General features: G+C 43.9%; 1 protein-coding gene across 2 annotated transcripts in view; it reads left to right on the forward strand.

The window, feature by feature from the left end:
* Window positions 1–475: 475 nt before the first annotated feature.
* Window positions 476–13596, forward strand: part of trim47 (tripartite motif containing 47) — a 22103-nt gene continuing 8982 nt past the window's right edge. For both annotated transcript variants that reach the window (XM_046317654.1, XM_046317655.1), the window contains exons 1-7: window positions 476–679; window positions 3492–3709; window positions 8336–8381; window positions 8825–8920; window positions 10728–10817; window positions 11856–11990; window positions 13069–13091. In XM_046317654.1, coding sequence (XP_046173610.1) covers window positions 491–679; window positions 3492–3709; window positions 8336–8381; window positions 8825–8920; window positions 10728–10817; window positions 11856–11990; window positions 13069–13091 — 797 coding nt within the window. In that variant the 5' untranslated portion in view covers window positions 476–490. The remainder of the gene's footprint in view (window positions 680–3491; window positions 3710–8335; window positions 8382–8824; window positions 8921–10727; window positions 10818–11855; window positions 11991–13068; window positions 13092–13596) is intronic.

A 13596-nucleotide genomic window follows, 5' to 3' on the forward strand; every position in this document is an offset into this window, starting at 1 on the left:
TGGCCTTGTGTTTTAGGTTATTGTCCTGCTGTTAATGAAAGTAAATAGAGCCGAATATATTGATAAAAGTCACTTGTCCTAGAGATATTTACACGGTTATCAAAAACGTCACGCCAGGGTAAACCTACACCAAACACAGCTCTTATTTGAAGTGTTTCCAGAATCCCCTATGGGAGAAAAATTAATGATGGAAAAACGACTGGACCAATTTCCCTGTTTGACCGCTAGGTTTTATGGGTAATTATGACTTATACTGTGGTACTCTATAGAAATCTGCCAAATAAATGACTTCAATACAAAAGTTCCTCGCTTCTTGGGGTTTATTTTCATTGGGCAAATTTTGGGCGGAGTCAAATCTTTCGCCTCGCCTCTTCCTCTTCCCAGACAACGGATAGCCAATCGCATCATCAATCCAAGGAATCGTGTTGAGCCAACACTTCCGCTTTCTTCCACGCTACGGAAAAGTGTTGTCGGTAGCTGGGTAAACAACATGGCTGCGGGATCCAGCGGTGCGGGCATCGAGCTACAGAAAGAGTTGATTTGTGCCATCTGTCTTGACTACTTCAACGACCCGGTCATTCTCAAATGCGGACACAATTTCTGCAAGTTCTGCATCCTGATGCATTGGGAGGAGAACGGAGGAGAGGACGTCGGTTATCAATGCCCCGAGTGCCGAATGGTTTGTTGTGCTTCAATGCTAATTAGCGTGTTTTATTCTCATCAGCTGTTTGCTCGCTAGACAATTTATTTGTCAACTTGAATGGTCAAGTTAATCGTAGCATGTGTAATTTTACAATGCATTTTCCCGTACCTGTTTTAAGCGTTTTACCACTGGAATTGGATAAAGTTAGAGATGAGTTAATAACACCGACACTGCTGAAAAACGCGGAGCCTTTGTGTTATAAATTAGCTTGGTGGATAATTAGGTAGTATGGCGAGGTGTTGTTTAATCAAGCCAACCTGTAATCACCCTTCATCTCTGTGACTAACTAACTAGTCACATAGCAAACTTTGTCTCCTTTCTCTCGAAAGAACCCCACACTGCTCTTGTCAGTATCACAAAGTATAAATAAAGTTTTATTCGGGAAGGATTAAACAATTTCATTATTCCCGCTCACCTGCAACGGGCACACTGAGATGCAGGAGTGATTTTCCTGTTTTTAGTTACCCTTTGTCATCAATGTCTGAAACACTATTTTATTACCTGTGATAAGGTTAGGGCACATTCAGACCCGAACTACTTTTAGCAGCCATTGATGAAGGTATTTTCTTTTAAGAGCCTGACGCTTGTAGGTTTACTATGGGCGAAGGTAACCCGGAGGACAAGGTTTTTCTAGGGCTGGGCGATATATTTTTAGGGGGTGTACCGGTATCGATCCACATACATGTATGGATTTCTTACAATACAATCTATAAATGCATTTTGATACAACTGCAAAATAAATGAACTGTTCTATTACATGTTGGGCTACTTCTCTGTCAGTTTTATCCTAGTTTAATTGAGTATGAAACCATCAGAAAGCCCATTAAAATCCATTTTTAATTCATATGTTGTCATCCTAGGGCAGCGTTTCCCATACGCTGACCTCTGGACCCCAAGGCCTGTACGTTTTTGGTTTTGTCCCTACACAGCTGATTCAAATGATCAAACCTTGATGATTAGTTTATTTAAATCAGCTGTGTAGTGCTAGGGCAAAAACTAAAACATGCACCCCTTGGGGGGGGGGGTTCCAAGTGACCCAGCTTGAGAAACCTTGTTCTCATGTCATGTGCATATATTGAGAACTTTAATTATTTTGAAATGTAAAATAAGAAAAAACACTATAGTTACAAAAGTATGTGGACACCCATTCAAATTAGTGGATTTCTATTTTTCAGCCCACAAGTTCCTGACAGTTGTATAATATCCAGCTCACAGCCATGCAATCTCCATAACCAAACATTTGCGGTAGAATGGCCTTACTGAAGAGCTCCGTGACTTTCAATGTGGCACCGTCATAGGATGCCACCTTTTCCAACAAGTTCGTATGTCAAATTTCTTCCCTGCTAGAGCTGCCCCGGTCAACTGTAAGTGCTGTTATTGTTACGTGGAAACATCCAGGAGCAACAACAGCTCAGCTGCGACGTGGTAGGCCACACAAGCTCACAGAATGGAACCGCTGAAGCACGTAGCACTTAAAAATCGTCTGTCCTCTGTTGCAACACTCATTACTGAGTTCCAAACTGCCTGGAAGCAACGTCAGCACAATAACTGTTCATCGGGAGCTTCATGAAATGGGTTTACAAGGCCGAGCAGCTGCACAAAGGCCTAAGATCCCCATGTGCAATGCCAAGCGTTGGCTGGAGTGGTGTAAAGCTCTCTGCCATTGGACTCTGGAGCAGTGGAAACGTGTTCTCTGGAGTGATTCAACAACATCTGTGCTCTCTGGAGTGATTCAACAACATCTGTGCTCTCTGGAGTGATTCAGCAACATCTGTGCTCTCTGGAGTGATTCAGCAACATCTGTGCTCTCTGGAGTGATTCAGCAACATCTGTGCTCTCTGGAGTGATTCAACAACATCTGTGCTCTCTGGAGTGATTCAACAACATCTGTGTTCTCTGGAGTGATTCAACAACATCTGTGCTCTCTGGAGTGATTCAACAACATCTGTGCTCTCTGGAGTGATTCAACAACATCTGTGTTCTCTGGAGTGATTCAACAACATCTGTGCTCTCTGGAGTGATTCAACAACATCTGTGTTCTCTGGAGTGATTCAACAACATCTGTGTTCTCTGGAGTGATTCAACAACATCTGGCAGTCCAACAGACAAATCTGGGTTCGGCGGATCCCTGGAGAATGCTACCTGCCCCAATGCATAGTGCCAACTGTAAAGTTTGAGGATGAATAATGGTCTGGGGCTATTTTCCATGGTTCAGGCTAGGCCTCTTTGTTCCAGTGAAGGAAAATCTTAACAACTGCAGCATACATTCTAGACAATTTTGTGCTTCCAACTTTGTGGCAAAAGTTTGGGGAAGGCCCTTTCTTGTTTCAGACTGACAATTCCTCTGGGCACAAAGCAAGGTCCGTATAGAAATGGTTTGTCGAGATCGTTGTGCACAGAGCCCTGACCTCAACCCCACCGAACACCTCTGGGATGAATTGGAACACCGGCTACGTGCCAGGCCTAATCACCCGACCTCACTAATGCTCTTGTGGCTGAATGGAAGCAAGTCCCCACAGCAATGTTCCAACATCTAGTGGAAAGCCTTCCCAGAAGAGTTGAGGCTGTTATAGCAGCAAAGGGGGGGACCAACTCCATATTAATGGCCATGGTTTTGGAATGAGCTGTTCGGCGAGCAGGTGTCCACATACTTTTGGTCATGTAGTGTATTTTTGACCATATCGCCCAGCTCTACCTGTTGTTGTAGCAAGCTAATTCAGTACCTCCTTTTCATTTGATGGTAATAATCTAAAAGATGTTTGTTCTAAATGTTTCTCTTTCTCTGTAGATATTTAACAAGATCAGCTTCACCAAGAACTACCTGGTTAAGAACCTTGTTGATAAGCTGAGTGGGTTGGAGTGTCTGAAGCCCTGTGAGCAGCCGGCTCCGTCCAAGCGTGTCCAGATAGATGGGAAATGCGACAGGCATGGAGAGGAGCTGAAGCTCTATTGTCACACCGACAAAAAACCCATCTGTGTGGTGTGTAGGGAGTCCCGGGCACACAGGTAACACATGTTCCAAGTTTACCCCTGAGGCCTACAGATCTAGGATCAGCTTTCCCTACCCTGATCTCAGAAACGCATAACAAAAAATAGTTGTGTAATTGTGTCAGGTGCTTGATTCTGTTCTGGGGTGTTAAGAGTTGTGAAGGACATTGTATCATGTGAAGAGACGGCCTTGAAAATGTTCACCTAATCTTTCAGGTCATAAATAATCCTTGGTTCCTGCCTGTGTTTGGTAAAGATATGATGGGGAGATGGTTATAATATAATAATAATAATATATGCCATTTAGCGGACGCTTTTATCCAAAGCGACTTACAGTCATGTGTGCATACATTCTACGTATGGGTGGTCCCGGGGATCGAACCCACTACCCTGGCGTTACAAGCGCCATGCTCTACCAACTGAGCTACAGAAGGACCCCCCCCCCCCTTAGGACCATCTGGCAGAACAGTCAGAGTATGTTCTTTAAGTTAAGATCAGAGATGGTGCCAGGCGCATGCAGGCACCAACCCAAAGGAAATATGCCTATGCAACGTGTCTGTAAGCAGTATATGAGAGATCTAACGGAACTGCCCCGACAGAGCTCCTGAAAGATGTGTACTATGGTGCATCATGTTCGTTGGAATCTCTCCAGTTAACCCCACTGTTCCTAGACCAGTTAACCCACTGTTCCTAGATCAGTTAACCCACTGTTCCTAGATCAGTTAACCCACTGTTCCTAGATCAGTTAACCCACTGTTCCTAGATCAGTTAACCCACTGTTCCTAGATCAGTTAACCCACTGTTCCTAGATCAGTTAACCCACTGTTCCTAGATCAGTTAACCCACTGTTCCTAGATCAGTTAACCCACTGTTCCTAGATCAGTTAACCCACTGTTCCTAGATCAGTTAACCCACTGTTCCTAGATCAGTTAACCCACTGTTCCTAGATCAGTTAACCCACTGTTCCTAGACCAGTTAACTGTTAACAATGATCCATTCAAGTTTGACTTTGAGTGTCCCTGTTGTCCGCGGGTCCTTTTTAAAATATTAAATTCATTCATCTGATTAGAAGGCCTTGAGTCTTTTGTCTTTAAATTCAGTTTTCAAAGGTCAACGAAGTACTTATTTCTGTAATAAAGCCCTTTTTTGGGGGGAAAAACTCATCCTGATTGGCTGGGCCTGGCTCCCCAGTGGGTGGGTTTAGCGTCCAAGTGGGCGGGCTTATGCCCTCCAAGGCCCACCCATGACTGCACCCCTGCCTAGTCATGTAAAATTCAGAGAATAGGGCCTAATGTATTTATTTCAATTTACTGATTTCTTAATATGGACTGTAACTCAGTAAATCATATTTTTCTTCAGTATATTTGAATGACATAAACAGTGCATTCGGCAGGGTAGCCTAGTGGTTAGAGCATTGGACTAGTAACCGAAAGGTTGCAAGTTCAAATCCCCGAGCTGACAAGGTACAAAATCTGTCATTCTGCCCCTGAACAAGGCAGTTAACCCACTGTTCCTAGATCAGTTAACCCACTGTTCCTAGACAGTCATTGAAAATAAGATTTTTTTTTCTTAACCGACTTTCCTAGTTAAATAAAGGTAAAATAAAAAGTTAATTCGCACAGTGCATTCAGAGTATTCAGTATTCAGAGACTCTGACTTTTTCCACATTTTATGTTACAGCCTTGTTCTAAAATGTGTGAAATCGTCCCCCCCCTCATCAATCTACACACAATACCCCATAATGACAAAGCAAAAACAGGTTTTTATTTTAAAAAATCAAATGTGTGTGTGTATATATATATATATATATATATAAGTATTCAGACCCTTTACTCGGTACTTTGTTGAAACACCGTTTTGCAGTGATCACAGCCTGGAGTCTCCTTGTGTCTGATGCTACAAGCTTGGCACACCTGTATTTGGGGAGTGTCTCCCATTCTTCTCTGCAGATCCTCTCAAGTTCTGTCAGGTTGGATGGGGAGCTTTGCTGCACAGCTATTTTTAGGTCTCTCCGGAGATGTGCGATTGGTTTAGGGGGGGGGGGTGCCTGCTTTATTATTGTTTGAACTGCAGATTGCCCTTTTAAGATGGATTGAGTGGTTGGAACACAGTAAGGACATTCAGAGACATGTCCCGAAGCCACTCCTGTGTTGTCTTGGCTGTGTGCTTTTTATTTTATAAAAAAAAATAATAATAATGTTTAACCTTTTTTATTTAACTAGGCAAGTCAGTTAAGAACAAATTCTTATTTACAACGACGGCCAACCAAAAGGCATAAAACCTCCTGTTGGGACGGGAGTTGGGATTAAAAAAATAAATAACATAGAAATATAGTACAAAAAAACACATCACGACAAGAGACACCACAACACTACATAAAGAGAGACCTAAGACAACAACATAGCAAGGTAGCAACACATGGCAACACAGCAAGGTAGCAACACATGGCAACACAGCAAGGTAGCAACACATGGCAACACATGGCAACACGGCAACGCAGCAAGGCGGCAACGCAGCAAGGCGGCAACGCAGCAAGGCGGCAACGCAGCAAGGCGGGCGCAGCAACGCACGCAGCAAGGCGGGCGGCAAACGCAGCAAGCAGCAGGCAACGCAGCAAGGCAACGCAGCAAGGCGGCAACGCAGCAAGGCGGCAACGCAGCAAGGCGGCAACGCAGCAAGGCGGCAACGCAGCAAGGCCGCAACGCAGCAAGGCGGCAACGCAGCAAGGCGGCAACGCAGCAAGGCGGCAACTCATGACAACACAGCATGACAACATGGTAGCGGCCCAAAACGTGGTACAAACATTTATGGGCACAGACAACAGCACAAAGGGCAAGAAAGAAGGTAGAGACAACAATACGTCACGCAAAGCAGCCACGACTGTCAGTGTCCATGATTGAGTCTTTGAATGAAGAGATGGAGATAAAACTGTCCAGTTTGAGTGTTTGTTGCAGCTCGTTCCAGTCGCTAGCTGCAGAGAACTGGAAAGAGGAGCGACCCGGGGATGTGTGTGCTTTGGGGACCTTTAACAGAATGTGACTGGCAGAACGGGTGTTTGTATGTGGAGGATTAGGGCTGCAGTAGATATCTCAGATAGGGGGGAGTGAGGCCTAAGAGGGTTTTGTATTTAGGGTTGTTGTCCTGTTGGAAGGTGAATCTTCACCCCAGTCTGAGGTCCTGAGCGCTCTGGAGTAGGTTTACATCAAGGATCTCTGTTCTTTGCTCTGTTCATCTTTCCCTCGATCCTGACTAGTCTCCCAGTCCCTACGGCTGAAAAACATCCCCACAGCATTTTTTAAATATTTTTTTTATTAAACTTTTATTTAACTTGGTAAGTCAGCATGATGCTGCCACCATCATGCTTCACCTTAGGGATAGTGCCAGGTTTCCTCCAGACATGATGGTGCCAGGTTTCCTCCAGGCATGATGCTGCCACCATTATGCTTCACCTTATGGATGGTGCCAGGTTTCCTCCAGACATAATGCTGCCACCACCATGCTTCACTGTAGAGATGGTGCCAGGTTTCCTCCAGACATGATGCTGCCACCATCATGCTTCACCTTAGGGATGGTGCCAGGTTTCCTCCAGATGTGACGCTTGGCATTCAGGCCAAATAGTTCAATATTGGTTTCATCAGACCAGAGGGTTTTGTTTCTCATGGTTTGAGAGTCCTGTAGGTTTGTCTATAAGCTCCATGTGTGGCAGCGTAGCCTAGTGGTTAGAGTGTTGGACTAGTAACCGAAAGGTTGCAAGATCGAATCCCCGAGCTGACAAGATACAAATCTGTCCTTCTGCCCCTGAACAGGCAGTTAACCCAGTGTTCCTAGGCTGTCATTGAAAATAAGAATATGTTCTTAACTGACTTGCCTAGTTAAATAAAGGTTAAAAAAAACTAAGGAGTGGCTTCCGTCTGGCCACTCTACCATAAAGGTTCTCCCATCTCCACAGAGGAACTCTGGAGCTCTGTCAGAATGACCATCGGGTTCTTGGTCACTTCCCTGACCAAGGCCCCTCTCCACTGACTGTTCAGTTTGGCCAGGTGTCCAGATCTAGGAAGAGTCTTGTGGTTCCAAACTTCATCCATTTAAGAATGATGGAGGCCACTGTGTTCTTGGGGACCTTCAATGCTGCAGAAATGTTTTGGTACCCTTCCCCAGACTTTTTTCAGTTTGTTTAAATTGGGCCTTTCAGGGGAGCGGTGTTTATTTTTTTTTTATTTTTTTAGAAATATTGATTTGTTAAATGCTTTTTGGGGATTCAAATTCTGTTACGGTAATGAGAATTCTGTTACGGTACGGTAATGAGAATTCTGTTACGGTAATGAGAATTCTGTTACGGTAATGAGAATTCTGTTACGGTAATGAGAATTCTGTTACGGTAATGAGAATTCTGTGAAAGTGTTTGTAAAGTGTTTGTAAAATGTGTAGTATTTGATCAAACATTTTGTTTCCTCTATCACTGGTTGGAGGTTGACCGTTAACCACTGATCTAGGAACACGTTAGCCTACCCTTCCCTCAAATTCTCTCTTTGAACAATCGGGTGGATATCACCAAACTGATGCTCTCAAGGCCAGAGTTTCTGTCACGTAGAGCATTCAAACCAAATCCTTAAATAACATGATGGTGTTCCCTTGTCTTTTCAGACACCATGATGTGGCTCCTGTTCCAGAGGTCCTTGAGGATATGAAGGTGAGGCCCCGAGGACACAACATGCTGCTGTTGCTGATAAAGATTTGTTGTTATGGTTTCTGAAAGAGTCAATCTGATACAGCCATCTTGGGATATTTAAATGGATGATATGATTCCAGAAGCATATAACTTGTAAATGTGTCATGAGCTTTAGTTCAACTGTCGTTTACCCCATAATCAGAACCCAAAATGGAAGCTTGGTTTTACTCCGTTGTTTGTAAACAATGCAAAGGTATCATTTTAATATCATTGATGGTCAGTCCTTGCATCCATAGCTCTGTCTATGAAGAGACTGGTTACATTTCTCCAGCCCTGTCCGTCAGCTGTTTACCAAAACAGTGACGGGGTGTCTGCTTTGTTATTGTTTGAACTGCAGATTGCCCTTTTTAAGATGGATTGAGTGGTTGAACACGGTAAAGTGTGTGAATGTGTGTTTCTCTCAGAGCGAACTGCGTCTGAGGCTGGTGGAATTAACATGGCACAAGACTGTGTGTACCAGAGTGAAGGCTGTGGATGAGCAGACCAAGAATGAAGCCAAGGTACACAGCTGGGCTCTGGACATACATAGATATGCTGTTGGTATACCAGTGAAAGTGAAATATATATATTAATATATATATTAATTAATTACAGATTATAAATTGTATTTATATATATATATATTAATGAATTAATTACAGATTATAAATTGTATTTATATATATATATATAAATTAATTAATTACAGATCATTAATTTTATTTATGTATTTATTAATTATAATGATTAATTAACAGACAGAACCAGTCTAGAGTTTGGACACACCTCCACATTCAAGGTTTTTCCTTTTATTAGTACTATTTTCTACATCTTATAATAAGAGTGAGAACATCAAAACTATGTAATAACACGTATGTCCAAACTTCTGACTGGTACTGTATATATCAGTAGCCAGTTTGTTAGGCGACACCACCCTGTTCACCAAAATGGTTCGGTCCTACAGACATTGAGTCACGTGGCCGTGGCTTGTTCTATAAAGCAGGCAGAGAGGCATCGAGACATTCAGAATGGGCAAAACCAGTGACCTAAAACTTTGAGTGTGGTATGATCATAGTGACCTAAGAGGCTGAGTGTGGTATGATCATAGTGACCTAAGAGGCTGAGTGTGGTATGATCATAGTGACCTAAGAGACTGAGTGTAGTATGATCATAGTGACCTTAGAGACTGAGTGTGGTATGATCATAGTGACCTTAGAGGCTGAGTGTGGTATGATCATTGGTGCCAGGCGCGATGGTTCCAGTATCTCAGAAACAGCCTCCTGGGCTTTTTCACGCACGACAGTGTCTCAGTTTACCCAGAACGGTGAGACAAACAGACAACATCCAGACAGCGGCGGGTCGGTCCTTGTCACATATGGACTATCCACACCGGGTTCTGCTCCTAGCAGCTCCTGTGGGCAGGCGATCATCAACACTGGACAATCGGGGAGTGGAAAAACATCACCTTGTCCAATGAATCCCGGTTCCTGTGTGTGTTGGTTCCTCCTCTGGTTAGACTGACAGTCGTGTGTGTTGGTTCCTCCTCTGGTTAGACTGACAGTTGTGTGTGTTCGTACCTCCTCTGGTTAGACTGACAGTTGTGTGTGTTGGTTCCTCCTCTGGTTAGACTGACAGTCGTGTGTGTGTTGGTACCTCCTCTGGTTAGACTGACAGTCGTGTGTGTTCGTTCCTCCTCTGGTTAGACTGACAGTCGTGTGTGTTCGTACCTCCTCTGGTTAGACTGACAGTCGTGTGTGTTGGTACCTCCTCTGGTTAGACTGACAGTCGTGTGTGTTCGTTCCTCCTCTGGTTAGACTGACAGTCGTGTGTTCGTACCTCCTCTGGTTAGACTGACAGTCGTGTGTGTTCGTACCTCCTCTGGTTAGACTGACAGTCGTGTGTGTTCGTTCCTCCTCTGGTTAGACTGACAGTCGTGTGTGTTCGTACCTCCTCTGGTTAGACTGACAGTCGTGTGTGTTGGTTCCTCCTCTGGTTAGACTGACAGTCGTGTGTTCGTACCTCCTCTGGTTAGACTGACAGTCATGTGTGTGTTCGTACCTCCTCTGGTTAGACTGACAGTCGTGTGTGTTCGTACCTCCTCTGGTTAGACTGACAGTCGTGTGTGTTCGTTCCTCCTCTGGTTAGACTGACAGTCGTGTGTGTTGGTACCTCCTCTGGTTAGACTGACAGTCGTGTGTGTTCGTTCCTCCTCTGGTTAGACTGACAGTCGTGTGTGTTCGTTCCTCCTCTGGTTAGACTGACAGTCGTTATGTCAGATGACCATTAGCTGACGCCAGTGTCTTTTCCCCATGTTATCACATCTTCTAGTTAAAGAAGCTGAAGCTGAAGGAGAAGATTGAAGAGGATGTGGGATCTCTAGTCCAGTTCCTGTTGGATGAGAAGGATGACCTACTGGAGGTTAGTGTGTGTATATACAGTTGAAGTTTAAATGCACTTAGGTTGGAGTCATTAACTTGTTTTTCAACCACTCCACAAATGTATTGTTAACAAACTATAGTTTTGGCAAGTCGGTAAAGATATCTACTTTGTGCATGACACAAGTAATTTTTCCAACAATTGTTTACAGACAGATTATTTTTAACTTATAATTCACTGTATCACAATTACAGTGATACAGAAGTTTACATGCACTAAGTTGACTGTGCCTTTAAACAGCTTGGAAAATTCCAGAAAATTATGTCATGGCGTTTGAAGCTTCTGATAGGCTAATTGACCTCTTTTGAATCAATTGGAGGTATACTTGTGGATGTATTTCAAGGCCTACCTTCAAACTCAGTGGCTCTTTGCTTGACATCATGGGAAAATCAAGGTGTATGTAAACTTCTGACTTCAACTGTATTATGTCACCACACACACACTCACATTATTATAGTAACATATGGCATTTGGCTAACGCCTTTATCCAGAAGGAAGTAGTCGTGCTTGCATACTGTCTGTTTGTGTGGGTGGCCTCTGTGGGAATCGAACCCAACAATCCTGGCGTTGAAAACACTGTTTTACCACCGAGGATCCTGTCTCAGTATTAGTCATGTTGAGTATTCAAACAGTCATTTCACAGTGTCATTTCACAGTTAGGTTTTGTAAGCTGATGGTTTTGTTTACTTACCCTACAATACCGTGTTCTCAAATTTCATCTGCTTTTTGTTATTTAATAAACTAAGAGATGGCAAACCATAGCAAATGGTATACTCTGTGTAGCCTGATGGCTAGTTGGTATACTCTGTGAGTAGCCTGATGGCTAGTTGGTATACTCTGTGTGTAGCCTGATGGCTAGTTGGTATACTCTGTGTGTAGCCTGATGGCTAGTTGGTATACTGAATACTTTGGCTCACATTGGGCTAATTTGCATATAGCAGCAGCAAAATAATAATTAGATTACTCAGAAAATTGTCATGAGTTCCAACAGTGTAATAATGTCGAAATGTCCATCCTTAGGCTCTGGATGCTGAGGAGGGGACTGTCATAGGGATGATAGATGACAACCTGAGGTGGGTGGAGACCGAGGTGGTAGCTGTGGACAAACACATGGCCCAGATACACAACCACATCAGAGGAAACACCAGCTTCGAGGTTAGTTTGTCAAACATTCCCTCACAATTTCTTGATTTAGAAAATGTGCTACAGGATTCAAAGGGGTTTTCTGAGAAGTGGTCATGTAAAGTGTTTTTTTATTTCACCTTTATTTAACCAGGTAGGCTAGTTGAGAACAAGTTCTCATTTACAACTGAGACCTGGCCAAGATAAAGCAAAGCAGTTCGACACAAACAACAACACAGAGTTACACATGGAGGAAAATAAACATACAGTCAATAATACAGTAGAACAGTATAGATACAGCATGTGTAAATGAGGTAGGATAAGAGAGGTAAGGCAATAAATAGGCCATGGTGGGGAATTAATTACAATATAGCAATTAAACACTGGACTGGTAGGATGTGCAGAGGATGATGAATGTGGAAGTTGAGATACCGGGGTGCAAAGGAGCAAGATAAATAAATACAGTATGGGGATAGTAGATAGATGGGTTGTTTACAGATGGGCTATGTGCAGTAAAATTAACCAAGAAAAGTGTTTTCTGAGAAGCCCCCATACATTTAGTCTTGTAGTTTTCATGTTCCTGAAATGTTGATGAAGGTAGCATGGCAATTCATCTCATCTTGTTCGATGGTCAGACTCATAGAGTTGGATGGAAGACTACAGTCCTGTTTTAGCACGGGCAGCGCCATCGAGGGCTTTCATAATGAGTCAACTGGATGGGAATTGCTATTAGTTAAGAAAAGGGCTCAGAATTCTACCCGGGTCTATGGTCAAACGACTACACATGGTGGTTTTAGTTTTAGCACTATATAGACGCTGTGGTAGACGGCGCGCTTCCTGCATCAACCAACCACTGACTACCGCAGCCGAGTTATAGGTGCAGGTTTGGAGAAATGTTTGGTTCAGATATCCCACACATTATACAATCTGGGTGTAAGGACAAGGAGTTATGGGTTCCAGATATGCCTTCAGTAACAGGGGTTTTCAGAAGCAATTAGCCCGTTACTTTCCTGGCTCTGCGTTGTAGCCTTCTAGAACATTCTATATTGGGTTAATTCTAGCTGTGTGTGAGGGTTTGTATCTCATCTACTGTCTATTTCTCTCTCCACAGAGCATCACTGAGACATACAAAAAGTAAGTTTTTGTTTTCTCATGTTCAGCTTGTAGTCTGCGTCTGGTGTTCTCTGGTTCAGCCTGTAGTCTGGTGTTCTCTGGTTCGGCCTGTAGCCTGGTGTTCTCTGGTTCAGCCTGTAGTCTGGTGTTCTCTGGTTCAGCCTGTAGTCTGGTGTTCTCTGGTTCGGCCTGTAGTCTGGTGTTCTCTGGTTCGGCCTGTAGTCTGGTGTTCTCTGGTTCGGCCTGTAGTCTGGTGTTCTCTGGTTCGGCCTGTAGTCTGGTGTTCTCTGGTTCGGCCTGTAGCCTGGCGTTCTCTGGTTCGGCCTGTAGTCTGGTGTTCTCTGGTTCGGCCTGTAGTCTGGCGTTCTCTGGTTCGGCCTGTAGTCGGCCTGGTGGCGTTCTCTGGTTCGGCCTGTAGCCTGGCGTTCTCTGGTTCGGCCTGTAGCCTGCGTTCTCTGGTTCGGCCTAGCCTGGCGTTCGGCCTGTAGCCTGGCGTTCTCTGGTTCGGCCTGTAGCCTGGCGTTCT

Source organism: Oncorhynchus gorbuscha, linkage group LG20, assembly GCF_021184085.1.
Source record: "Oncorhynchus gorbuscha isolate QuinsamMale2020 ecotype Even-year linkage group LG20, OgorEven_v1.0, whole genome shotgun sequence".
In the NCBI taxonomy this organism is placed as follows: Eukaryota; Metazoa; Chordata; class Actinopteri; order Salmoniformes; family Salmonidae; genus Oncorhynchus; species Oncorhynchus gorbuscha.